This window comes from Haliotis asinina, chromosome 8, assembly GCF_037392515.1.
Source record: "Haliotis asinina isolate JCU_RB_2024 chromosome 8, JCU_Hal_asi_v2, whole genome shotgun sequence".
NCBI classification, from domain to species: Eukaryota; Metazoa; Mollusca; class Gastropoda; order Lepetellida; family Haliotidae; genus Haliotis; species Haliotis asinina.
The window spans coordinates 38,138,991-38,160,585 of NC_090287.1; the positions used below are offsets into that span (position 1 = coordinate 38,138,991).

A 21,595-nucleotide genomic window follows, 5' to 3' on the forward strand; every position below is an offset into this window, starting at 1 on the left:
TGATAACGATTACGCATGGATCCAGCTTTTAATTCAAGTTCGGCCCTATACCATTTTTGATTATTGTTAAGCCTATATGTTACCCACTATATACGTCTAATATTTCTGTGCGCTGCCACTCAGTCTATACACATACTTTTCTTGTTTGGCTGTAACTGATACTGTTGCCACGCAACTCAGTATAACGTACATGATGTCTTGTATGTTATCGCAATAAACCAGTTAATCAAACCGTATGCACACAACTGTACCCCGTTCTCAATAAGGTCATCACGTGGTCACGTGGTTAAAATACTTCTTGTTCCATGACATAAGAGAACAGAGTCTGCTGTCTCCTCTCAAGGTTGATGGTCCCAATACAGAAAAAAAGGTACATGCATCTTTCGCTAAAGAGACTAGAAAATGTTTTTTTTCTTGTAAAAACAGATGTCTCCCCTTCCCCTCAATCCAACGTTTAGATCTCAAACCCCCCAAAAACCCAAAACCAAAAGGCACATAGACATGATATGAAGGAGCAGTGTACCAAAGTCAGTGAGATTGCTGAAGTAGTTACAGAACTATGTTACGGAAACAATTGGAACGCAGACGTCAACGCCAAAGCTGACGCCAACGTCGACACCGACGGAAGCTCAACCAAAAAGAATATGTCTCCCGACCCTTCGGTGGGGAGACAAAAAAAATCTTAATGTTGCTGTCCTCCTTCTAGAGAAATCACCAGACAAATGTGAAAACGTCAACGTCTTGAAATTATCATATATATTTCCCGCCCAACTGTTAACACCCATACATGCAAACCCAAGTTCACTGTTCACCAGAAAACACGGAACTGAAATGGTCGCCAGCTGTTGTGACTGAAATGTGTCTAGCATAATTGGTTGAGCGGTTTACTAAGGCACTAAACGTTGTACCCTTGATTAAAAAGTACCGTGCGAATCTGTATTTGAGAAGAGAGTTGGGTGTACTGTCAAACTATTTAAGAATCGAGAAAGAATACACAGACAATATCAATTCGGGGAACATTCTTAGATTACCACAGACTGCTATATGGTATACCCATAAATAGACACAGTGTGTCAGCCAGCAACCTTGTATTAAAAATCTAACCTGATTGTTGAAAATAGTTTACTCGATTTGTTTAAGCATCGAAACGGTTCCAGATACGCTTGCGATAATACACCAGGCACAAAAAAACTGTGCATACAAAAATTGAAAATCTAAATTTATCAAACCTGTGTAGACACATAAGGATTTAAACTCAGAGTGATTCAAAAGCAGTGACATGTATCCGACATGCATGCACGTGTCCCGTTCCGTGACGACAGAGGTTTCGTCCTTCAGACGTGCAATACGTTGTTGCACGTGCATTCCAGGAAGGAGAAACAGAGCAAACGAATTCCACACAATACTGTCACTTTGGAAAGCTCAACCTCTGCCCTTGCGATTTTTCAAATATTTCAACGGCTATTGAAACACAAGGCTGACGTCTGCACAACGTCATGAGGCCAATGGGATGGTCCATGGGGGAATGTCTCAACGACAAGTGGCTGCACATTTCCGCTGCCACCTGAACACCATTTCTGCATAGTGAGACGCTACCAAAACACAAATAACGTCATCCATCGGCCACGTTCTGGACGTCCACGTGTAAAAACGCCAAGACAGGACACATGGATAAGCGTGACCCATCTTCGCCACAGGTTAAGACTGCAGTGGTGACTGCCCGGACCACCCCAGGACTTCGCCGTATTCACCCTAACACAGTTCGACAACGTTTACGTCATCACGGGATCAGACCACGACGTCCCGCCATACGACTTATCCTGACACAACGTCATCGACAAGCTCGCCGAAAGTGGTGCCGAAATCATGTCTAAAGACCCTTCTTTTGGTGGAGAAATGTTGTTTTTACAGATGAGTCAAGGTTTAACATTTCTCATAGTGATGGACGTCATTGTTCCTACAGACGCGTGGGAGAACGTTACATACAGGCCTGTGTCTTGGAGAGGAATCGCATGGTGGTTCCATGATGATTTGGGTTGGAATAACAGCACGCCAGAGAAGTCAAGTTCCTTCTCTGCAACGTCATGACCCTGGGTAAACATTCCAACAGGACAATGCCCGCCCTAACACGGCAAGGGTTGCTATAGATTTCTTGCAACATCACAAAGTTGTCTTACTTCCTTGGCCTGCAAATTCACCGAATCTCTCCCCGATAGAGCATGTTTACGCCGTCTTCCTCATCCGCCAGATAACGTCCTTGACCTTGCAACAGAACTTGAGAGAATCTGGCGTGACATCCCACAAGCCTTTCTTGCACGTTTGATAGACTCTATACGTCGATGCACTGCTGTCCTCAGTGCCGATGGTGGACAATACCCGTTATTGATTTCCGTTTGTCAGAGCACGCTGCACGACGTGAATGGAACGATTAGAAGAGACGTTGCTTGCAATATACTTGGGATTAGATGTATCAGTTAATGCTAAAAAATATTTATATAACCAGCTGAACGAGTTGGCCTCCAAGTTCTGGACTGGTTATTATACTAAGTTCCGAAATAGGACGGAGCCCAGTCGACACGAAACGAGACTAATGTGTTGGCTTGAAGAGTTGACTTTTTATTTGAATGAAAGCAGACATCACGTAAATAAGAATGAATGAATGAGTTAACATTTCATCTCACGGTACATATAAACATACATATGTTACAATGTAAACTGTAGGGCAGTAAATGAAAATGAGGACGACACATACGTATAAGCAATAAGCGACAGGGAAGGATTTACCATTTCATCTGTTTGTAGTCCTAATCCAACAGGATTTAGGAACCAGAAAATAGGTATTGATCATCTCTTTATGTCACTGGGTGACCTTTCAAAGTTGACGCAGAAATTGTGTTGTTAATGAGACGACAGCTACGCTTTTAGCAAACCAAGCCAAGCCAAATGTCACTGATGTTTGTCTGCAACTAAAAGTATGCTCAAGGTCGATAAAAAGTAATTCCGACAGAAACTACCTTTCACTGTCGAGATAAAAAACGTATCTAAATATCTTATTTTAGCACTAAATACGAAATAAAACGCAATAATCTAAAGCAACATATTATGCATGCTCAATGTAACACGCGTTTACAAAGCCTCTCATTACGGTAAGTCTCCCATATATGGTACATATTTTCAGGACTAACATCTACACTTACATCCCGCCTTTTCATCACAAAATCACAAAGGCTTACTTCATAGTTTCTGTCAAACCAAAAAGTCTTGAATGCTTTCAGCTGGACACCAACTGTTCTGGATAGAATAGCTGTTATATACACGTCTTCCATTCTGACATACGGCACGAACTGTGAAGCCTCTAACAGCCTTGACATAATTTCCACTGGCATCGCGTAGAAGTACCCAAGAATATAAGATGGAATCATGTAGAAGGGATACTCCTTGTAGCTTAACATGTATTTGCCAGAGCGCTTAGTAAAGGCGAACCAGACCATGTGACCACCGATGTATGAGCTGAATTGGCGGTGGTGCAGCTGGTCAAGGATCTGGGGCAAGTCTACAAACACATCATCGTCGACCTTTATCACATGTTCAGTTCCCCGACAATGTTCCTTTGCCCATTTGAACCCCATCAGAATCTTCTTTGTCACATTAATGCCATATCTCTCCGTAATTCCGATTTGAAGAACATCGTCAAACTCAGATGCTTCAGCTCTAAGTCTTTCCTTCAAATCAGCGTTGTCGGAATAGCCGAAGAGGTACACAAACTTGACGGAGGTGTCAATATGTCTTGAGGGCCATGTGTTCGTCCTTGCAATGCTGCCCCATGTTTCCCGGATGGACATCCTCTTGGTGTAGGATTCTACAGTGGTCAGCACAATGACCAGTGTTGAGGGGCTGTCGGAGAAGGAGCAGACATGTCTAGGCGAAATAAGATACTGAAACTGTAGTTGATTGACCTTGCTCTTTTGAGGCGCGAAGAAAACACCCCCTGGGTATGACCACCATAGAACGGTCAGTGCTATTGTCACTAGCAGTAGAAGTACAAGCCACTTTGTGTTAAGTCGTGTTAGGTGGCGTCTGACTATCCGTTTTAAATTGAAACCAGCCATGCCATAATTATCATTTTTTAAATATACAATTTGATTCTGATGCTCAACTGCGTCTCAGCTTGTCTCTGGCTCTGAAATGTATGAAATTACATATCTTGTGAAACATGGTAAAGGTGTAAATCAACGTAGAAGAGGACACATTATGTCGTAAGGAAAATGATATCTTGTCAGAAGTATGTAATGATGAACTGTCTGATATGCTAAAACATCCAACGTTGTGAATAACACGTGACATCTCGCCTATTGTCAAACAAATAGAAAATGGTTGTGATACGTTTATTATATACACATTATAATATGTCAAAAGATATAAACGATGTGTAAACAATGATGCGTCTTGGGGAAAGCAAAACCTTTCATCTAGTAAACTGCTGGACCCTCGAAGTGAAATAAATGTGTTATATGCAAGACATTCAGGTCTATTCAGTGACTATTGTACTAATAATAACCGGAGAATAATTTAGCATGTAATTTATTCACTTTACCGCTTATCATTCCTTCATTTGCTATTTCACTTGGATATGTTTCTGTCAACAGAATACAGAAGTCTATATCATCACATTGCAAATGCATATAATGGCCCGTATATTCATCACATGGACACACGCACCTGATCAGCGTCTATATGAATTCGAATGAAAAGCATGTTTGGCATGTATGTCTGTTGTCATTGCTACTGATGGATTGCAGGAATACTGAGAGCTTACTTCAGACATTACGTTTAATTTATCACGAAATAGTGATTGAAAATATCACTTATAAACTTACTTTGACGTTGAATTGCCATGTACTGTCCAAAATGGATCGTTATACAGGTTTTTTATCAACTATCTGATAATGTGCACAACTAGATTCATTCTAAGTGACTATTATTATGTCAGCATGCATTCTCAGGGCATCAAGATAACCTGAAATATCTTTATAAGTAATTTGTATCACACAGAATATTATGGATGTCAACTTATTCTTTATTGTATGCACAAAGTATTGGCCTTTCTTCTTTATTGTAAGTACACAGTATTGGCATTTCGTCTTTATTGTACGCACAAAGTATTGGCCTTTCTTCTATATTGTATACACAAAGTATTGGCCTTTCTTCTTTATTGTATGCAAAAAGTATTTGGGCCTTTCGTCTTTAATGTGTACACAAAGTATTGGCCTTTCTTCTTTATTTCATGCACACAGTATTTGGACCTTCCCTTGCCTCACCTGACGAGGGGGCAGGCAAAAGCCAAGGTAGGTTGTGTATACAATCAGGAAGTGGTTGACGTCCATAATATTTTGTGTTGTGCTGGAACATCAACTCGTATATGCGTTAAGAACATCAAGTAATTTGCAATGAACACAGACTATAAAACGCTGGACTTATCGATCAAGGATTATTTATTTTTTCAGTAAAGTATATAATTTCTGTTAATGAGGTTCATATGACTTTTACAATCGGGATTGTTTGATGGTCCTACGGTGAACAACTGACTTTGTGACCAATGTCACTAGTGAGGCATGATAAGCTGAACTGATCGAGAACATGTACTATCGATACTTTTGATTATTAATGAAATCTTATTTGGAGCAGAGATATGTTTGGTAATGGAAATAGTTTTCCAGTTTCAATTTCATATGAAACTGACACCTTTCATCACACAATGGCAACTATCTCACGCAAACATACAAAACCGTTGGCACAATACGGATCTACCTAATATGAAAACTGTCATCATCATTGTGTAACATTGCAAACTTACCTTAGACTTTAGTTGATAGTCATAATCTGCTTGATTGGACGTGCTCTAGCCGTTTGAGTAGACGGGCCATAGACAACCTTTCACTGGATGTAGCTGTCTTTTTAACCCGTCAAACATGCAGTTATGAGCTGCTTATACGTGTCACGCACAAACCTCATGTATGTCATGTATCACTGTGACAAGTACGGACTATTCAATTAATTTATTCCGCATGTTCAGTACACATTTGCCATTTAAGGAACGCCATCAAAGTAGAGAGAGAACTGAAATATGTTTGATTTAGTGGTCACACTATGTTGATCGACCTTATCGTATCTCACATGAGCGATAACACTACAGACACCGGGTGTATTGAACAGCCCTTGCCATCGTGGATACAAGGGTTGTAGGATATACAAATGAAACGCGTTTATTAATCAGTCAGCCAGTCAATCTATCGGTGACATATTTGATGCATGTCATCGTGTCTCATTTTCGTAAACTGATGATCACGATGCCAATCACTGGATTTTCTGATCCAAGAGACTAAATTACTTACACACCGCCGCTGATATATCTAGAAATTTGGAGAGTGAGACGTTAAGCAACAAACAACAAACAACAAGCAACAAACAAAATGCAAAATGCGAAATGACGTAGATGTGCCCTCTTTGAAACATACTGGACATAAAGAGAATCTTGATTTTGTTTGTTCCTAAAACCTTCGAAGTAACTTCTAAAACACTGAATGATGTTGCTTATGTGTTCGTCAAGCGGGCTCACCTTTAAGCGGGCTCACCAAGGTGAGGAAACGTTTGTAATTTCAGAAATCAGGTTTTATAAGGCTGAACGCATAGACATCTATCGTGGAAAGAACAGTGTATACATCAAGTGCATCTACGTATGGTGATAATGAGTATAAAACGTCCAACGTCAGCAACATTTTGTTGTGGGAAGATGCCTGAGACTGAATGCAACACCGCATTTCCAAGCTATTATTTTCAGTTGCATTTTCTTTCAATGTGCACCAGAGAACCATATCTAGATTATGGTTTCGTAATGACCGTCTCTATTCAGTCCAAGATTATCCGAGAAGTAACTGAGCAGCAGTCACTAAAGTTCACTCACTGTCTTATTTAATATCCGATTCTATACATTGTCTCCACATATCATACCATACACCGTACATCACCTCCATATATCATATCACCTACAATGCATAATCTCCTTACATCACACACCATGAATTACCTCCTTTATGCCCTTGTTCCTCGTATGTATTCTGAATCTTTTTAGTGTGGTGTGTGTTCCTGTGAAAAGAGCTCAGGTGACAATCAGTTGAAGTTATAGTCTGTTTGCAGTGAAAAACATACCGAGGAACCTCACTTTAAACCAAAAAATACATCAAATAAACCGAAATTAAGATTGCAAATCCTCTTAATTCTACCTTGCCAATTGAGCATTTAAATCTCAGAATTTTATTCAACTTAAGATAACAGTTGTTTAACCAATGATCACAAATTCAACTTGTTATTATATTGCAATACAAGGGGGTAAGCGCAGTGGTTAGAACAGTGAAACAAATGCACGTGCTGTACGTGATCAGCGTTAACTTAGACCAAACCTACTTGATCTCGGTGTTGCATTTAATGTGTATACCTCCCAACAATACCTCAATGTTATCATATCACATATATCGCCTCTTTATATATATACGACACCCCATGCCTACCTCTTTTTATCACATACCTGTCAATAATATGGATCATTTTGCACATACAATACTGTCGGCATATGTCCATGTTGACCCCTCGAGCCACTCACCCAGGGATAGACTATGCCAAGTATGTGAAGGGACGAGGAATACTGCCACTCTCGAAGACGAAAAACACTTGTTGAAAAAAATGTTCCTTTTGCTCTGACTTACGTTTCAGTCTTTTGAGTTTTGCTGAAAAGGAAGGTAATTATTTCAAATGTAGATAGTCCATTACAACTTATGGTAATTCTTAAATAATTTCTTTTACAACCCTTTTTACCTTGCACTCTTTACCAAATGAACAAAAGAAATAATCTTCATTACATTGCTGTTATATTCATAAGTTTCTGGTATTTTTCATTTATAGATATGTAATATAGATTTTGTTTTTTCTGCTGTTTTATAACCAATTTTAAAATGCATATTACAATCTATGTATTTTTTAATATGTATTCATGTGTCGCATAATTCATGTCTTACCTGGACCTATATTGTATGTACTTGTCGAGTAGTTTGGTGGGGCAAACAAATAAACATCTCCTCTTCTTCCTCATAACTTTCAGCATTATTTACACATCCTACAGATTTGGACTGGTTAACCATATGTCCCTTTTCCTCTTCTTCTTCATCTTCTGCAACTTTCAGCATTATTTATACATCCTATAGATTTGGACTGATTAACCATATGTCCCTTTTCCTCTTCTTCCTCATCTTCTGCAACTTTCAGCATTATTTACACATCCTATAGATTTGGACTGGTTAACCATATGTCCCTTTTCATTTTCTTCCTCATTTTCTGTAACTTTCAGCATTATTTATACTTCCTATAGATTTGGACTGGTTAACCATATGTCCCTTTTCCGAAAGACCCAAGGCAATTAGCATTTATGAATCAATGAGAAAAGATAAATGTTCTAAACGGTTTCTAAAATGAACTATCACCAGAGAACTGCTTCTGCATTTACTAGTAAATCTGTACAATATATAATTCATCTAAATTTTAAAAATCTTGTGGCGGATCATTTTCACACTAGAAACGTCTTGATCAAAGCAAACTTGGAACAGACATTTCTGAGGATGTTGTCTTTTATCTACAAGTGTTCCGCGTGACGAACGGACGCTTAAACCACTAAACTACCCCAACGCTCTGAACAGATTATGGCGTGTATCTAACTATCAAGACACATTCGCCATCTGCCGCCATATAGATGGAATATAGCTGAGTGCGGAGTACAGCTAAACTCACTCACTCATTTGAAATTGTGTGTTATTGATATGGCCACTTTATCTTCATCGTTGGACAATTAGGTGTCAGAGTGAGTAAGTGTGGTTTTACGCCGCTTGTAGAAATAGTCCATCAATATCACGGCGGAGAGACACCAGAAAATGGTGTTCACACATTGCACCTATGTGGGGAATCGAACCTTGGTCTTCGGTGCGACGAGCGAACGCTTTAACCATTAGGCGACCCCACCACCCTGTGTCAGAACTTGTGTCCAACATGTCAGGTAGACAGTGAGTTTTCTTAAACCCACTTGGAAATGACCAGAGCAGCCAAACGTTGTTCGTCTAGTTTATTATTTCTGAATATTGGTCACAATACTGCATCCGTCGTTGTATCACCTGTAGGACAACATCACGTCAACTAGAGGGAGAAGTCGCACGAACAACCCGTTAAACTTCGGCAAGTTTCTTTGTAAACAATATCCAGTTAACAGGTACTTGAAAAATGACCAACAGAAGTATAGGTTTGTTTCCTTACTTTATTCGTCGTATCAAATTCATCATAACAGTCTATGGAGATGAAGATCGCTTGTCTGACAATTCTCTTAGGGCTGCCTCGTAAGTAATGTTATCTCGGGGTATGTAAGGGAGTGTGTGGGACTCACTCTTGAAAAGGGAGTGCACATTTCACGGGTTAATTAATGAGCTTTCAGGACAATGGTGCGTGTGTGTGTGTGTGTGTGCGTGCGTGCGTGCGTGCGTGCGTGCGCGGGGTGTGGAGAGTCCGGGCCCCCGATCCGTCTATGAGAGGGGCTCGGTATCATTGTCATTGGGTTGATCAAATGGACTGTTTTCCCCCTTTCAAGTCAACATGTTTCGTGCAACCCAAGAACAGTAGTACATTATGTCTTCTCTATACTTCGTCAATAAAGTCCGGTCCAAACTTCTCCTTCATCGCATCCTCTTTTGTCAGATCTGGACTTACGGTTCTATTGTGCCACACAAGGACCTGTCAAAGTAAAAGAAATACAAAGGAATCTCATTGATGCTTTGTGCAGTATTGTATCAAAACAAACTACGGACAGTGAAACATCATCTACTTTTGGTATGATTGTGTAATCCGGGCTTCGGTTCAATTGCAGATGCTGACTGAAGACGTAATACCAACGTCTGGTATTCAAGCACAGTGGAAGCATAGGATAACGATTGACTGACCAGCGAGCTGAGCCACTCATGCCGCCAGTCAGTACAGTGTTTGTCACTGTTGAATTCGTAACGAATAGTGTTCAGTAGTGATGCGATCACCACGGTGATTTAAACAGTATTTTATTTACGGAAACACATGTACTATACATTAAACATTAATAAACTACAAAATGAAATATTATCAGCAAACAGACAGCATTAGCCTGTGCAAATGCTTCTCCAAAACATAATCTTATAAAGAAAGAGTTTATAAATACATTTGTGGAAATAAAGAATTCAATATTTTCAAACTAAGTTTAGCATATGGTACCACTCTTTATGACAAACGTTTGGTGTCATGTACGAAATTATAAACCGATTTTGTTATCAATTCGTTTTCATATTGAAGAAAACCACATCGCCGCATAGAACAGCATTAAATCTAAATCTAGCATACAGAGAACACTGAGGGAAATAATAGTGTCTCCATAAGAGTAGGTACGGCAATATGACAAACACCTACCAAACACGTACACCTACGTATATATGTATGATGGTGACGGTGCGCCATGCATTGGTGGATGTTGTGGTGTACTCCTGTATGTCGGTGGCGATGTGCCATGTATTAGTTGATGTTGTGGTGTACTCATGTATGCCGGTGCCGTTGTGCCATGTATTAGTGGATGTTGTGGTGTACTCATGTATGCCGGTGGTGGTGCGCTAAGCATTGGTGGATGTTGTGGTGTACTCATGCATGCCGGTGGCATTGCGCCAAGCATTGGAGGATGTTGGGGTGTGCTCATGTTTGCCAGTGGCGGTGTGCCATACATTGGTGGATGTGATGGTAATGTCTCTTGTATGAGGGTGGCGGTGCCCCATGCATTGGTGGATGTTGTGGTGTGCTCATGTATACCAGTGGCGGTGCGCCATGTATTGGTGGATATGATGGTGTCGTCTCATGTATGAGGGTTGTGGTGCACCATGAATTAGTGTATGTGATGGTGGTGTCTCATGTATGCTGGTGGCGGTGGACGATGCATTAATGGATGTTGTGGTCTACTCATGTATGCTGGTAGCGGTGCCCCATGCATTGGTGGATGTTCTGGTGTCCTCATGTATGCTGCTGGCGGTGCGCCATGCATTGGTGGATGTTGTGGTGTGCTCATGCATTCCGGTGGCAGCGCGGCATGCATTGGTGGATGTGATGGTGCTGACTTATGTATGACTGTGGTGCTGCCCTATGCATTGGTGGATGTTGTGGTGTACTCATGTGTGCCGGTGGCCGTACACGATGTATTGGTACAAGTTGTGGTGTACTCATGTATGTCAGTGGCGGTGCGCCATGCATTGGTGGATGTTGTGGTGTACTCTTGTATGTCGGTGGCGGTGCGCCATGCATTGGTGGAGGTGATGGTGATGTCTCATGTATGAGGTTGGGGGTGCCCCATGCATTGGTGGATGTTGTTGTGTGCTCATGTGTGCCTGCGGTGATGCACGATGCATTGGTGGATGTTGTTGTGTACTAATGTTTGCTGGTGGCGGTGTTGAATGCATTGGTGGATAGGATGGTGGTGGCTCATGTATACCGATAGTGGTGTGCCATCCATTGGTAGATGTTGTAGTGTACTCATGTGTGCGGTTGTCGGTTTCCCATACAATGGTGGACGTTGTGGTGTACTCATGTATGCCGTTGGCGGTGCACCATGCCTTGATGGATGAGATGGTGCTGGGTCATGGATACCGAAATTGGTGCGCCATGCATTGGTGGATGTTGTGGTGTGCTCATGTATGCCGGTGGTGGTACACCATGCATTGGTGGATGTGATGGTAGTGTCTCATATATGAGGGTGGTGGTGCCCCATGCATTGGTGGATGTTGTGGTGTTCTGATGTATGCCGGTGGCAGTGCCCCATGCATTGGTGGATGTTGTGGTGTACTCACGTATGCCTCTGGCGGTGCCCCATGCATTGGTGGATGTTGTGGTGTACTCATGTATGCCTGTGGTGGTTCACCATGCATTGGTGGATGTTGTTGTGTACTCATGTATGCCGGTAGTAGTGCCCCATGCATTGGTTGATGTTGTGGTGTACTCAAATATGTCAGTGGCGGTGTGCCATGCATTGGTGGATGTGATGGTTATGTTTCTTGTATCAGGATGGTGGTGCCCCATGCATTGGTGGATGTTGTGGTGTCGTCATGTATGCCGGTGGCTGTGCACAATACATTTTTGGATGCTGTGGTTTGCTCATGTATGTCGGTGGCGGTGTGCAATGCATTGGTGGATGTTGTGGTGTACTCATGTATGCCGGTGGTGGTACCCCCTGTCGGTGTCGTTGTGCCATCCATTGGCGGATGTGATGGTTAGGTCTTATGTATGCCTGTGGTGGTGCCCCATGCATTGGTGAATGTTGTGGTGTACTCATGTATGCCAGTGACGGTGCGCCATGCAGTGGTGGATGTGATGGTGGTGTCTCAGTAGGCCGATGGTAGTGCACCATGCATTGGTGGATGTTGTGGTGTACTCATGTGTGCGGTTGTCGGTGCCCCATGCACTGGTGGAAGTTGTGGTGTACTCATGTATGCCGGTGCCAGTGCATTGCATTGGTGGATGTTGTGGTGTACTCATGTATACCGAATGTGGTGCGCCATGCATTGGTAGATGTTTTGGTGTCCCATGTAATGCCGGTGGTGGTGCGCTATGCATTGGTGAATGTGATGATGGTGTCTCATTTACATGTATTGTGATGTACGATGTTGACATGACTTGTTTACTTTAAACAAAACGTAAACCAGACATAGTGAAATTAATATTTCGAATCCACGTCAGTTTATCTTGTAACTGAAAATTTAAGTCTTAGAATTTTATTCAACTTAGGATAAAAGTTGTTTAACAGACGATTATAGATTCAAATCGTTATTACTGGTTTTATATTGCAAGGGGGTAAGCGCAGCAGTTAGAACAGTGAAACAAGTGCACGTGCGGTACGTGATGAGCGTTAACTTAGACCAACCCAACTTCTCGACGTTTTATTTAATGTGCACCCCAAACCCCCTGTAATACAAAGAAAGTGATTTGAAATTATGATCGTTTGTTTAACAACTTTCATCTTAAGTTGAATAAAATTCTGAGAATTAAATATTCAATTGACAAGGTATAAAATTATAAGAAATTTGTCATCGTAATTTCATTTTATTCGATTTGCGTTTTTGTTTAAAGAGACATTCATCGGTACGTTTTCACGGCAAACGGACTGTAATCGCAGAATAACACGAGTGAGTCACGAGAGCGATGAGCAGTGATAAGCACATCACAATTTACAACATTCCCACCCACGGACGACAGTTTGTTTTAATTCATTTACATTGAATGTTCCATACACCTATGTCACTTTGGTTTTAACTTGTAATTTTAAATTTACAGTGGGTTATACCTGTATTGTATTAGCCGTTGATTATGTTTTAGTTATATTGTCTTACATAAATAAATCTGTAATTAATGAAAGAAAATTTTGTTTTCCCAGGTCTTACTTGGCTCACGCTAAGTAATTAAAGATGCCTCTGTTCAAACACTTGTGATTGAGGTGCTTTCAATAGCTCTAATCCTTTGTTTCGGGTTCGGCAACTGGGATTAGGTTGCGTAAGCGCGTGATCCGAAGCGAGCGACTGAAGCCCGCTTGGAGCTTGAGCACCCACCTATAGTGATGTGAAATATTCGTCGTGGGGACAGAAAGTCTTGAAATCCTGTAGAGGTAGGACGACTTCAAGGATTCTTCGGAAGGGCGACAGAGGACCAGACAGGTAGGTGTTTCCATATCTATTTGGAAGAAAATATGCATCTTCATGGATATTTGTTTTATATACAGTGCACACTCATTCTCTCATAGTACACAGCCATTTAGGTATAGATGGGAAAGGTTGCTACTGGTTTCTGCATGTAAAGGGAGTGGTAGTGTAGCCTAGTTGTTCAAGTGTTGGCACGTCATGTTCAGTACCATTGTTCGAGTCCTCACTTAAATACTATGCCCCACGCCTACTTAACGCTGGAAAATTGTCCAAAGCGGCAGAAAACCACACTTACTTGCTGTTGTTAATCCAATCTACTTCCGAGAGAAATGTGATTACTGATGCTTATGCATGACTCATTTCTTTCAGACGCAGGAACCCTGGCACACTCTGGATTTGGTGTTGTGTCACTCTAAACCCTTCCACCTGGACTTTAGTACACTGACTTTCCGAGGGTCCGATGGGATGAGCGTTTGTCTCATGGTGGCTCCATTGTGCGTCTGCTCTCCGCGTAGCCCCCTGCCGAGCGTACATGGAGTAGGTTCGGTGCTAGGGCCTGACTGTACAGTCAGGATGGTTGTTACAGCAACCCAACTAGTTTAGGGTTGGCACACTCTGTGGCCCCAGTCTTTTCAGCACCCCCAGTAGACCCAATGCTGACTGCACTTGACTGGTAGATTAGGGGTTAGTGTAGATAGGGCCCCCTTCGTGCATGCCCTGTACGATGCTATCTATAGATAGTATAACTTAGTGTTAACCCACCATTCCGTCCTTCAATAGGTAGTTCGAGACAAAGCAAGTCCCGGATGGTCACTTTGAAAGTCAGTGTACTGGTCACCTGCTGGTAAAGTATTCACTATTTCAGTTTAAACCTTAAATTAAATTGTTTTTCACGTCCCGACATATTTGCTTTGCATTTGAATGTAAGGGGATCGTCGAATAACCGAATGGTTAAAGCGTTCGCTCATGACGCTCCAAACAACCTATTTCGATTTCCCATATCTGAGTGATGTGTGAAGCATCTATTTGTTGTTTCTCACCGTGATATAGCTAGTATATTGCTGAACGCGGTGTAAAAGGACACTCATGCAGTCATAATCTGTGTGAGAAGCATAAATTATGTAAAGTGTTCTTTGCCTTTTTAAGTAGAACCGTTGCTTACGCATGCAACTGTTCCTTTCAAACAATCTTTTGAATAAACCATAACATGCAATGCATCCTTGTTTATCATGACGTCTACTGCAAAATTACAACTTGAGTTTCATGCTTGAGATTTTACGTGTAGACATATAAGTTGCATTTATGCACACAGTAAGTGCCAGCGATGTAAACTATATTCTCTGTACTGTTATGAGCAGGGATGCCATCTTCCTGGGGGCGGAAATGGACCCTGAAGTCCCCCAGAGGCAGGACGACTGCCAAGAAGATATTTCGTGGACAGAAGTGGATCAAGGTCTCTTCTGGCGGCAGGACAACGACCACAAAGACGCCAGACTACCAGGAAGGCAAGTTCTCCAAACTATCTTTTGAAGACAACATACAATATATTCTTGTTGACAATGACGTCATGAGCAAGTTACAACTTGTATTTCAGGTTACAACGTTTTCCTGACCAAAAAGCATATGCTTTTAATATTTATTATCTATGTAGTAAGTATCAGTGATATGACACATTAACCTATTCGTTATCGTTACTATTAGGAACGTGGATGTCATCGTCCTGGGGGCGGAAATGGACCCTGAAGTCCCCCAGAGGCAGGACGACTGCCAAGAAGATATTCCATGGATAGACGTGAACCATGGATTTTTCGGAAGGGTGACAGAGGACCAGACAGGCAGGTGTTTTCAACTCTATTTGGAAGAAAATATTTGTTTCATATATAGTGCACACTAATTCTCTCATACTATACAGCCATTTAAGAGTGAGTGAGTTTAGTTTTACGCCGCACTCAGCAATATTCAGCATTAAGGTGACGGTCTGTAAATAATCGAGTCTGGACAAGACAATCCAGTGATCAACAACACGAGTATCGATCTGCGCAAATGGGAACCGATGACATGTTTCAACCAAGAAGTCAGCGAGTCTGACCACCCGATTCCGTTAGTCGCCTCTTACGACAAGCATAGTCACAGCTATTTAGGTATAGATGGGAAAGGTTGCTACTGGTTTCTGCATGTAAAGGGAGTGGTAGTGTAGCCTAGTTGTTCAAGTGTTGGCACGTCATGTTCAGTACCATTGTTCGAGTCCTCACTTAAATACTATGCCCCACGCCTACTTAACGCTGGAAAATTGTCCAAAGCGGCAGAAAACCACACTTACTTGCTGTTGTTAATCCAATCTACTTCCGAGAGAAATGTGATTACTGATGCTTATGCATGACTCATTTCTTTCAGACGCAGGAACCCTGGCACACTCTGGATTTGGTGTTGTGTCACTCTAAACCCTTCCACCTGGACTTTAGTACACTGACTTTCCGAGGGTCCGATGGGATGAGCTTTTGTCTCATGGTGGCTCCATTGTGCGTCTGCTCTCCGCGTAGCCCCCTGCCGAGCGTACATGGAGTAGGTTCGGTGCTAGGGCCTGACTGTACAGTCAGGATGGTTGTTACAGCAACCCAACTAGTTTAGGGTTGGCACACTCTGTGGCCCCAGTCTTTTCAGCACCCCCAGTAGACCCAATGCTGACTGCACTTGACTGGTAGATTAGGGGTTAGTGTAGATAGGGCCCCCTTCGTGCATGCCCTGTACGATGCTATCTATAGATAGTATAACTTAGTGTTAACCCACCATTCCGTCCTTCAATAGGTAGTTCGAGACAAAGCAAGTCCCGGATGGTCACTTTGAAAGTCAGTGTACTGGTCACCTGCTGGTAAAGTATTCACTATTTCAGTTTAAACCTTAAATTAAATTGTTTTTCACGTCCCGACATATTTGCTTTACATTTAAATGTAAGGGGATCGTCGAATAACCGAATGGTTAAAGCGTTCGCTCATGACGCTCCAAACAACCCGATATATTTGTTGTTTCTCACCGTGATATAGCTAGTATATTGCTGAAAGCGGTGTAAAAAGTACACTCATGCAGTCATAATCTGTGTGAGAAGCATAAATTATGTAAAGTGTTCTTTGCCTTTTTAAGTAGAACCGTTGCTTACGCATGCAACTATTCCTTTCAAACAATCTTTTGAATAAACCATAACATGCAATGCATCTTGTTTATCATGACGTCTAATGCAAAATTACAACTTGAATTTCATGCTTGAGATTTTACGTGTAGGCATATCAGTTGCATTTATGCACACAATAAATGCCAGCGATGTAAACTATATTCTCTGTACTGTTATGAGCAGGGATGCCATCTTCCTGGGGGCGGAAATGGACCCTGAAGTCCCCCAGAGGCAGGACGACTGCCAAGAAGATATTTCGTGGACAGAAGTGGATCAAGGTCTCTTCTGGCGGCAGACAACGACCACAAAGCCGCCAGACTACCAGGAAGGCAAGTTCTCCAAACTATCTTTTGAAGACAACATACAATATATTCTTGTTGACAATGACGTCATGAGCAAGTTACAACTTGTATTTCAGGTTACAACGTTTTCCTGACCAAAAAGCATATGCTTTTAATATTTATTATCTATGTAGTAAGAATCAGTGATATGACACATTAACCTATTCGTTATCGTTACTATTAGGAACGTGGATGTCATCGTCCTGGGGGCGGAAATGGACCCTGAAGTCCCCCAGAGGCAGGACGACTGCCAAGAAGATATTCTATGGATAGACGTGAACCATGGATTCTTCGGAAGGGTGACAGAGGACCAGACAGGCAGGTGTTTTCAACTCTATTTGGAAGAAAATATTTGTTTCATATATAGTGCACACAAATTCTCTCATAGTATACAGCCATTTAAGAGTGAGTGAGTTTAGTTTTACGCCGCACTCAGCAATATTCAGCATTAAGGTGACGGTCTGTAAATAATCGAGTCTGGACAAGACAATCCAGTGATCAACAACACGAGTATCGATCTGCGCAAATGGGAACCGATGACATGTTTCAACCAAGAAGTCAGCGAGTCTGACCACCCGATTCCGTTAGTCGCCTCTTACGACAAGCATAGTCACAGCTATTTAGGTATAGATGGGAAAGGTTGCTACTGGTTTCTGCATGTAAAGGGAGTGGTAGTGTAACCTAGTTGTTCAAGTGTTGGCACGTCATGTTTAGTACCATTGATCGAGACCTCACTTAAATACTATGCCCCACACCGACGTATGAGGCCCGTCGTTGGAAAATTGTCCAAAGCGGCAGAAAACCACACTTACTTGCTGTTGTTAATCCAATCTACATCCGAGAGAAATGTGATTACTGATGCTTATGCATGACTCATTTCTTTCAGACGCAGGAACCCTGGCACACTCTGGATTTGGTGTTGTGTCACTCTAAACCCTTCCACCTGGACTTTAGTACACTGGCTTTCCGAGGGTCCGATGGGATGAGCTTTTGTCTCATGGTGGCTCCATTGTGCGTCTGCTCTCCGCGTAGCCCCCTGCCGAGCGTACATGGAGTAGGTTCGGTGCTAGGACCTGACTGTACAGTCAGGATGGTTGTTACAGCAACCCAACTAGTTTAGGGTTGGCACACTCTGTGGCCCCAGTCTTTTCAGCACCCCCAGTAGACCCAATGCTGACTGCACTTGACTGGTAGATTTAGGGGTTAGTGTAGATAGGGCCCCCTTCGTGCATGCCCTGTACGATGCTATCTATAGATAGTATAACTTAGTTTTAACCCACCATTCCGTCCTTCAATAGGTAGTTCGAGACAAAGCAAGTCCCGGATGGTCACTTTGAAAGTCAGTGTACTGGCCATCTGCTGGTAAAGCATTCACTATTTTAGTTTAAAACTTAGATGAAATTTTGTTTTTCACGTCCCGATATATTTGCTTTGTATTTAAATGTAAGGGGATCGTCGAATAACCGAGTGGTTAAAGCGTTCGCTCATGACGCTCCAAACAAACCTATTTCGATTTTCCATATCTGAATGATGTGTGGAGCCGATATTTGTTGTTTCTCCCCGTGATATAGCTGGTATGCTGGTAAAAGCAGTGTGAAAACGACACTCATGCAGTCTTATTAAGTATAAATTATGATACAGAATACTGTTTACCTTTATTAGCAGAAGCCACTGTGTTCTTCCAAACGATCTTTTAAAGAAAACATAAAGTGCCTCCTTGTGTACAATGACGTCTACTGCCAAGTCACAACTTGATTTTCGTGTTTGAGATATGTTCTCGTGGAATCATATATTTTGCATTTATGCACACAGTACAAATGATGTAAAATATGTTTACCCTTATTATCAGGAGCGTGGATGCCATCGTCCTGGGGGCGGAAATGGACCCTGAAGTCCCCCAGAGGCAGGACGACTGCCAAGAAGATATTTCGTGGACAGAAGTGGATTCTTCTGGAGCAGCATGTGGATGTTTTACTGTTCGGATATTTTGTGACAATGTACTCTGCGTGTCTACTACTGTAAACCCTCCAGTAGAACAGGTAACGTTGCATGCGTTGAGGGAACACGGTTCCAGAGGTTTTTTTCTCAAAAATGTTTTTTATCTCTGGTTTTACGTGTCGGGCTTCAGTTACCTTTGACCTTGTTCAAATCTCAAATTTGATCAAGATCAATTTAGACACACATTCTGCGACAACAGTTTTGGTGTTTATGTTCGAGGATTTGGTACTGTTCCATGTTGGGAATGATGACATTAATAAAATACAATCCGCACAGCTGGTCCAATTGTACTTGTTTGTTTTGCTGTTTTGTTTGTGAAACTTGTGAACTCGAGAAGAATTGTTTTTGTCCATGGAAATCGGATGTGCACGACTTTATCGCCTTGTAGGAGTGCTTGTTTTTTAGCCATATACTGCCATGTACTGCTAAACACCGCCAACACAGAAACACATCACGAAACAACTCCAACATTACAACAATAGATCAATACACGGGGTATTCTAATGTTTACAAACCAGAACTTACAATACAAAAGCCTATCAACATTACTAGATCACATTGCACAGACCTTTAGTTCAATGTATGTACTAAACAATCCAGTGGTGTCTGTAGATGAGACAAGACATTAAATGAAAAGCTCCCACCAACATCCAACAGTCTAGAATATTACAACCAAGTACCAAGTGCATGTTTGCCAATCATATTCCTTAACCAGTTGACCATGGTTGGACCATTTGTGTCAGCGTATCCCTATTCTGGTGTTCTGATGTCGAGAGATGCTGCTCCCCATGGATTGGTTGAACTAACACAGAGTAAATGCAATAAAGTCAGTATGCCATCAGAGAGAGATCTATATCAAAGCAGATAAACTGAACAAATTGTAAGCTTCTGAATGTATCAAAAGTGATTAACAGTTATCTGACAGACCATTTGAATAGCTACTACGAGAGCTTAGGGGCAGTTATCGATCGTGAAGCATAGTTTTCTAATACTTTGGATACTGCTATTTCATCAAATAGTTTAGGAATGTATAGCTTTTATTAACCATAACATTGAAGTTTGTTTTTTTCTAAACTGTGTTAAACATGTGACACCAAATGAATTGTTTGTTAGTTCTCTGCTCTGTATAGGCAAATTCTGGGTAATATCAAGTTATTCCATGTAACATGTTGTCACTCTAGAAGTAAACAGGAATCAAAATCTCGTCTCAAAGAGTAAGCTGTAAAACATTATATTATCACGACATGACCATACAAAATCACCTGTTTTGTGCCCGAGTCACCATTCTAGAAGATACAAGTGTCAAAAAATATTATATGTATCAACATTGGCCGTAAATGGACACATTCGGTGTTAATTTTCATGTAAATGTAACTGCCGAGAAGACAATTCAAAATGGCGGTCATTTTCACTATTTTCAAAAGCAAATAAGTGTCAAAAAAATATACACCCTTTAGCCATACACAAAAGTCACAATGACAGTGATCAGATTGATATTAGCAAAACTATCCAAGATTAACTTTGAGATGCTGTCGGCCAGCAAACCAAATGTCATGAAAATGCTCACAGACCTCCACCACATAAAATGGCCTGTGAAAACCTGAGTATTAAAGGCATTTTCATGAGCCAAAGACATCATACTAACTGAAGATAGTGTCAAACAAACTCAGTACTGGGGAGACTACGACATCAGAGCTGTAAGCCATGGTTAGTGTAATATGGTTAATTATCCGAGCCACCCACCCACCACGGAGTATCACAAGGACAATGCTAAAAGCAAGTGGGTCTCCAACTTACAGCACCAAGGATACTCGGATGATCTACTCCAGCAGAAGAATTAATATTCATATTTCTACCAGATTGGCCCATGAACCATATTAACTACGAGTTCGAAAATATCGGGGTTCATATTTTTCATACGATGACCTAGGGGAAAATATTACTTTGTCATGGTGAGGTGATGTCGTGAGCAATGCAAGGACACCACGTCTCCTCTATAACGTTGCGTTCTAAATGAGGCCATTGTGGGTAACCAGCCCATGTTTGAAAGTTGAGTTTGGTAATCGATAGGCACACTTGCGCCTAAATATCTGTATATCCCTCGCTTCCGTTCGGGGAATACCAACATTCCAATTTGTGTCGTAAACATAGTTTCACATTAATTAGCAACAGCCTTAACAATAATAAGCGTATTGTATCGTGCTTACGTCAACTTTCAGGGTGTATTGCACTCTGTAGACAGGTGTAAGTTGTGGTATGTTGTCAAAGTTAGATGTAAATGGAAAATTAATGTCAGTTATATATTCTTT

General features: G+C 41.6%; 2 protein-coding genes and 1 pseudogene across 2 annotated transcripts in view; 1 reads left to right on the forward strand and 2 right to left on the reverse strand.

Moving 5' to 3' along the window:
• LOC137294635 (uncharacterized) overlaps positions 1–19,576 on the forward strand; it is a 41,822-nt gene extending 22,246 nt beyond the window's left edge. The window contains exons 2-11 of the mRNA XM_067825696.1: positions 9,956–10,055; positions 13,520–13,796; positions 14,151–14,625; positions 15,140–15,286; positions 15,483–15,616; positions 16,176–16,650; positions 17,131–17,276; positions 17,473–17,606; positions 18,175–18,650; positions 19,138–19,576. Of these exons, the coding sequence (XP_067681797.1) occupies positions 14,588–14,625; positions 15,140–15,286; positions 15,483–15,616; positions 16,176–16,222 (366 nt within the window). The 5' untranslated portion in view covers positions 9,956–10,055; positions 13,520–13,796; positions 14,151–14,587 and the 3' untranslated portion in view covers positions 16,223–16,650; positions 17,131–17,276; positions 17,473–17,606; positions 18,175–18,650; positions 19,138–19,576. The remainder of the gene's footprint in view (positions 1–9,955; positions 10,056–13,519; positions 13,797–14,150; positions 14,626–15,139; positions 15,287–15,482; positions 15,617–16,175; positions 16,651–17,130; positions 17,277–17,472; positions 17,607–18,174; positions 18,651–19,137) is intronic.
• Positions 1,224–4,109, reverse strand: LOC137295260 (lactosylceramide 1,3-N-acetyl-beta-D-glucosaminyltransferase-like). The gene is made up of 2 exons (XM_067826577.1): positions 3,234–4,109; positions 1,224–1,229 (listed from the first exon to the last, which is right to left on the reverse strand). Exons 1-2 carry the CDS (start codon positions 4,107–4,109, stop codon positions 1,224–1,226), a joined length of 882 nt encoding a protein of 293 aa, XP_067682678.1.
• The window catches only part of LOC137295261 (galactosylgalactosylxylosylprotein 3-beta-glucuronosyltransferase 1-like), a 128,877-nt pseudogene continuing 117,008 nt past the window's right edge, over positions 9,727–21,595 (reverse strand).

What these genes read in the sequence shown, in the direction of transcription:
- LOC137295260 (XM_067826577.1), bottom strand. Translation starts at nt 4,109, where the DNA reads ATGGCTGGTTTCAATTTAAAACGGATAGTCAGACGCCACCTAACACGA.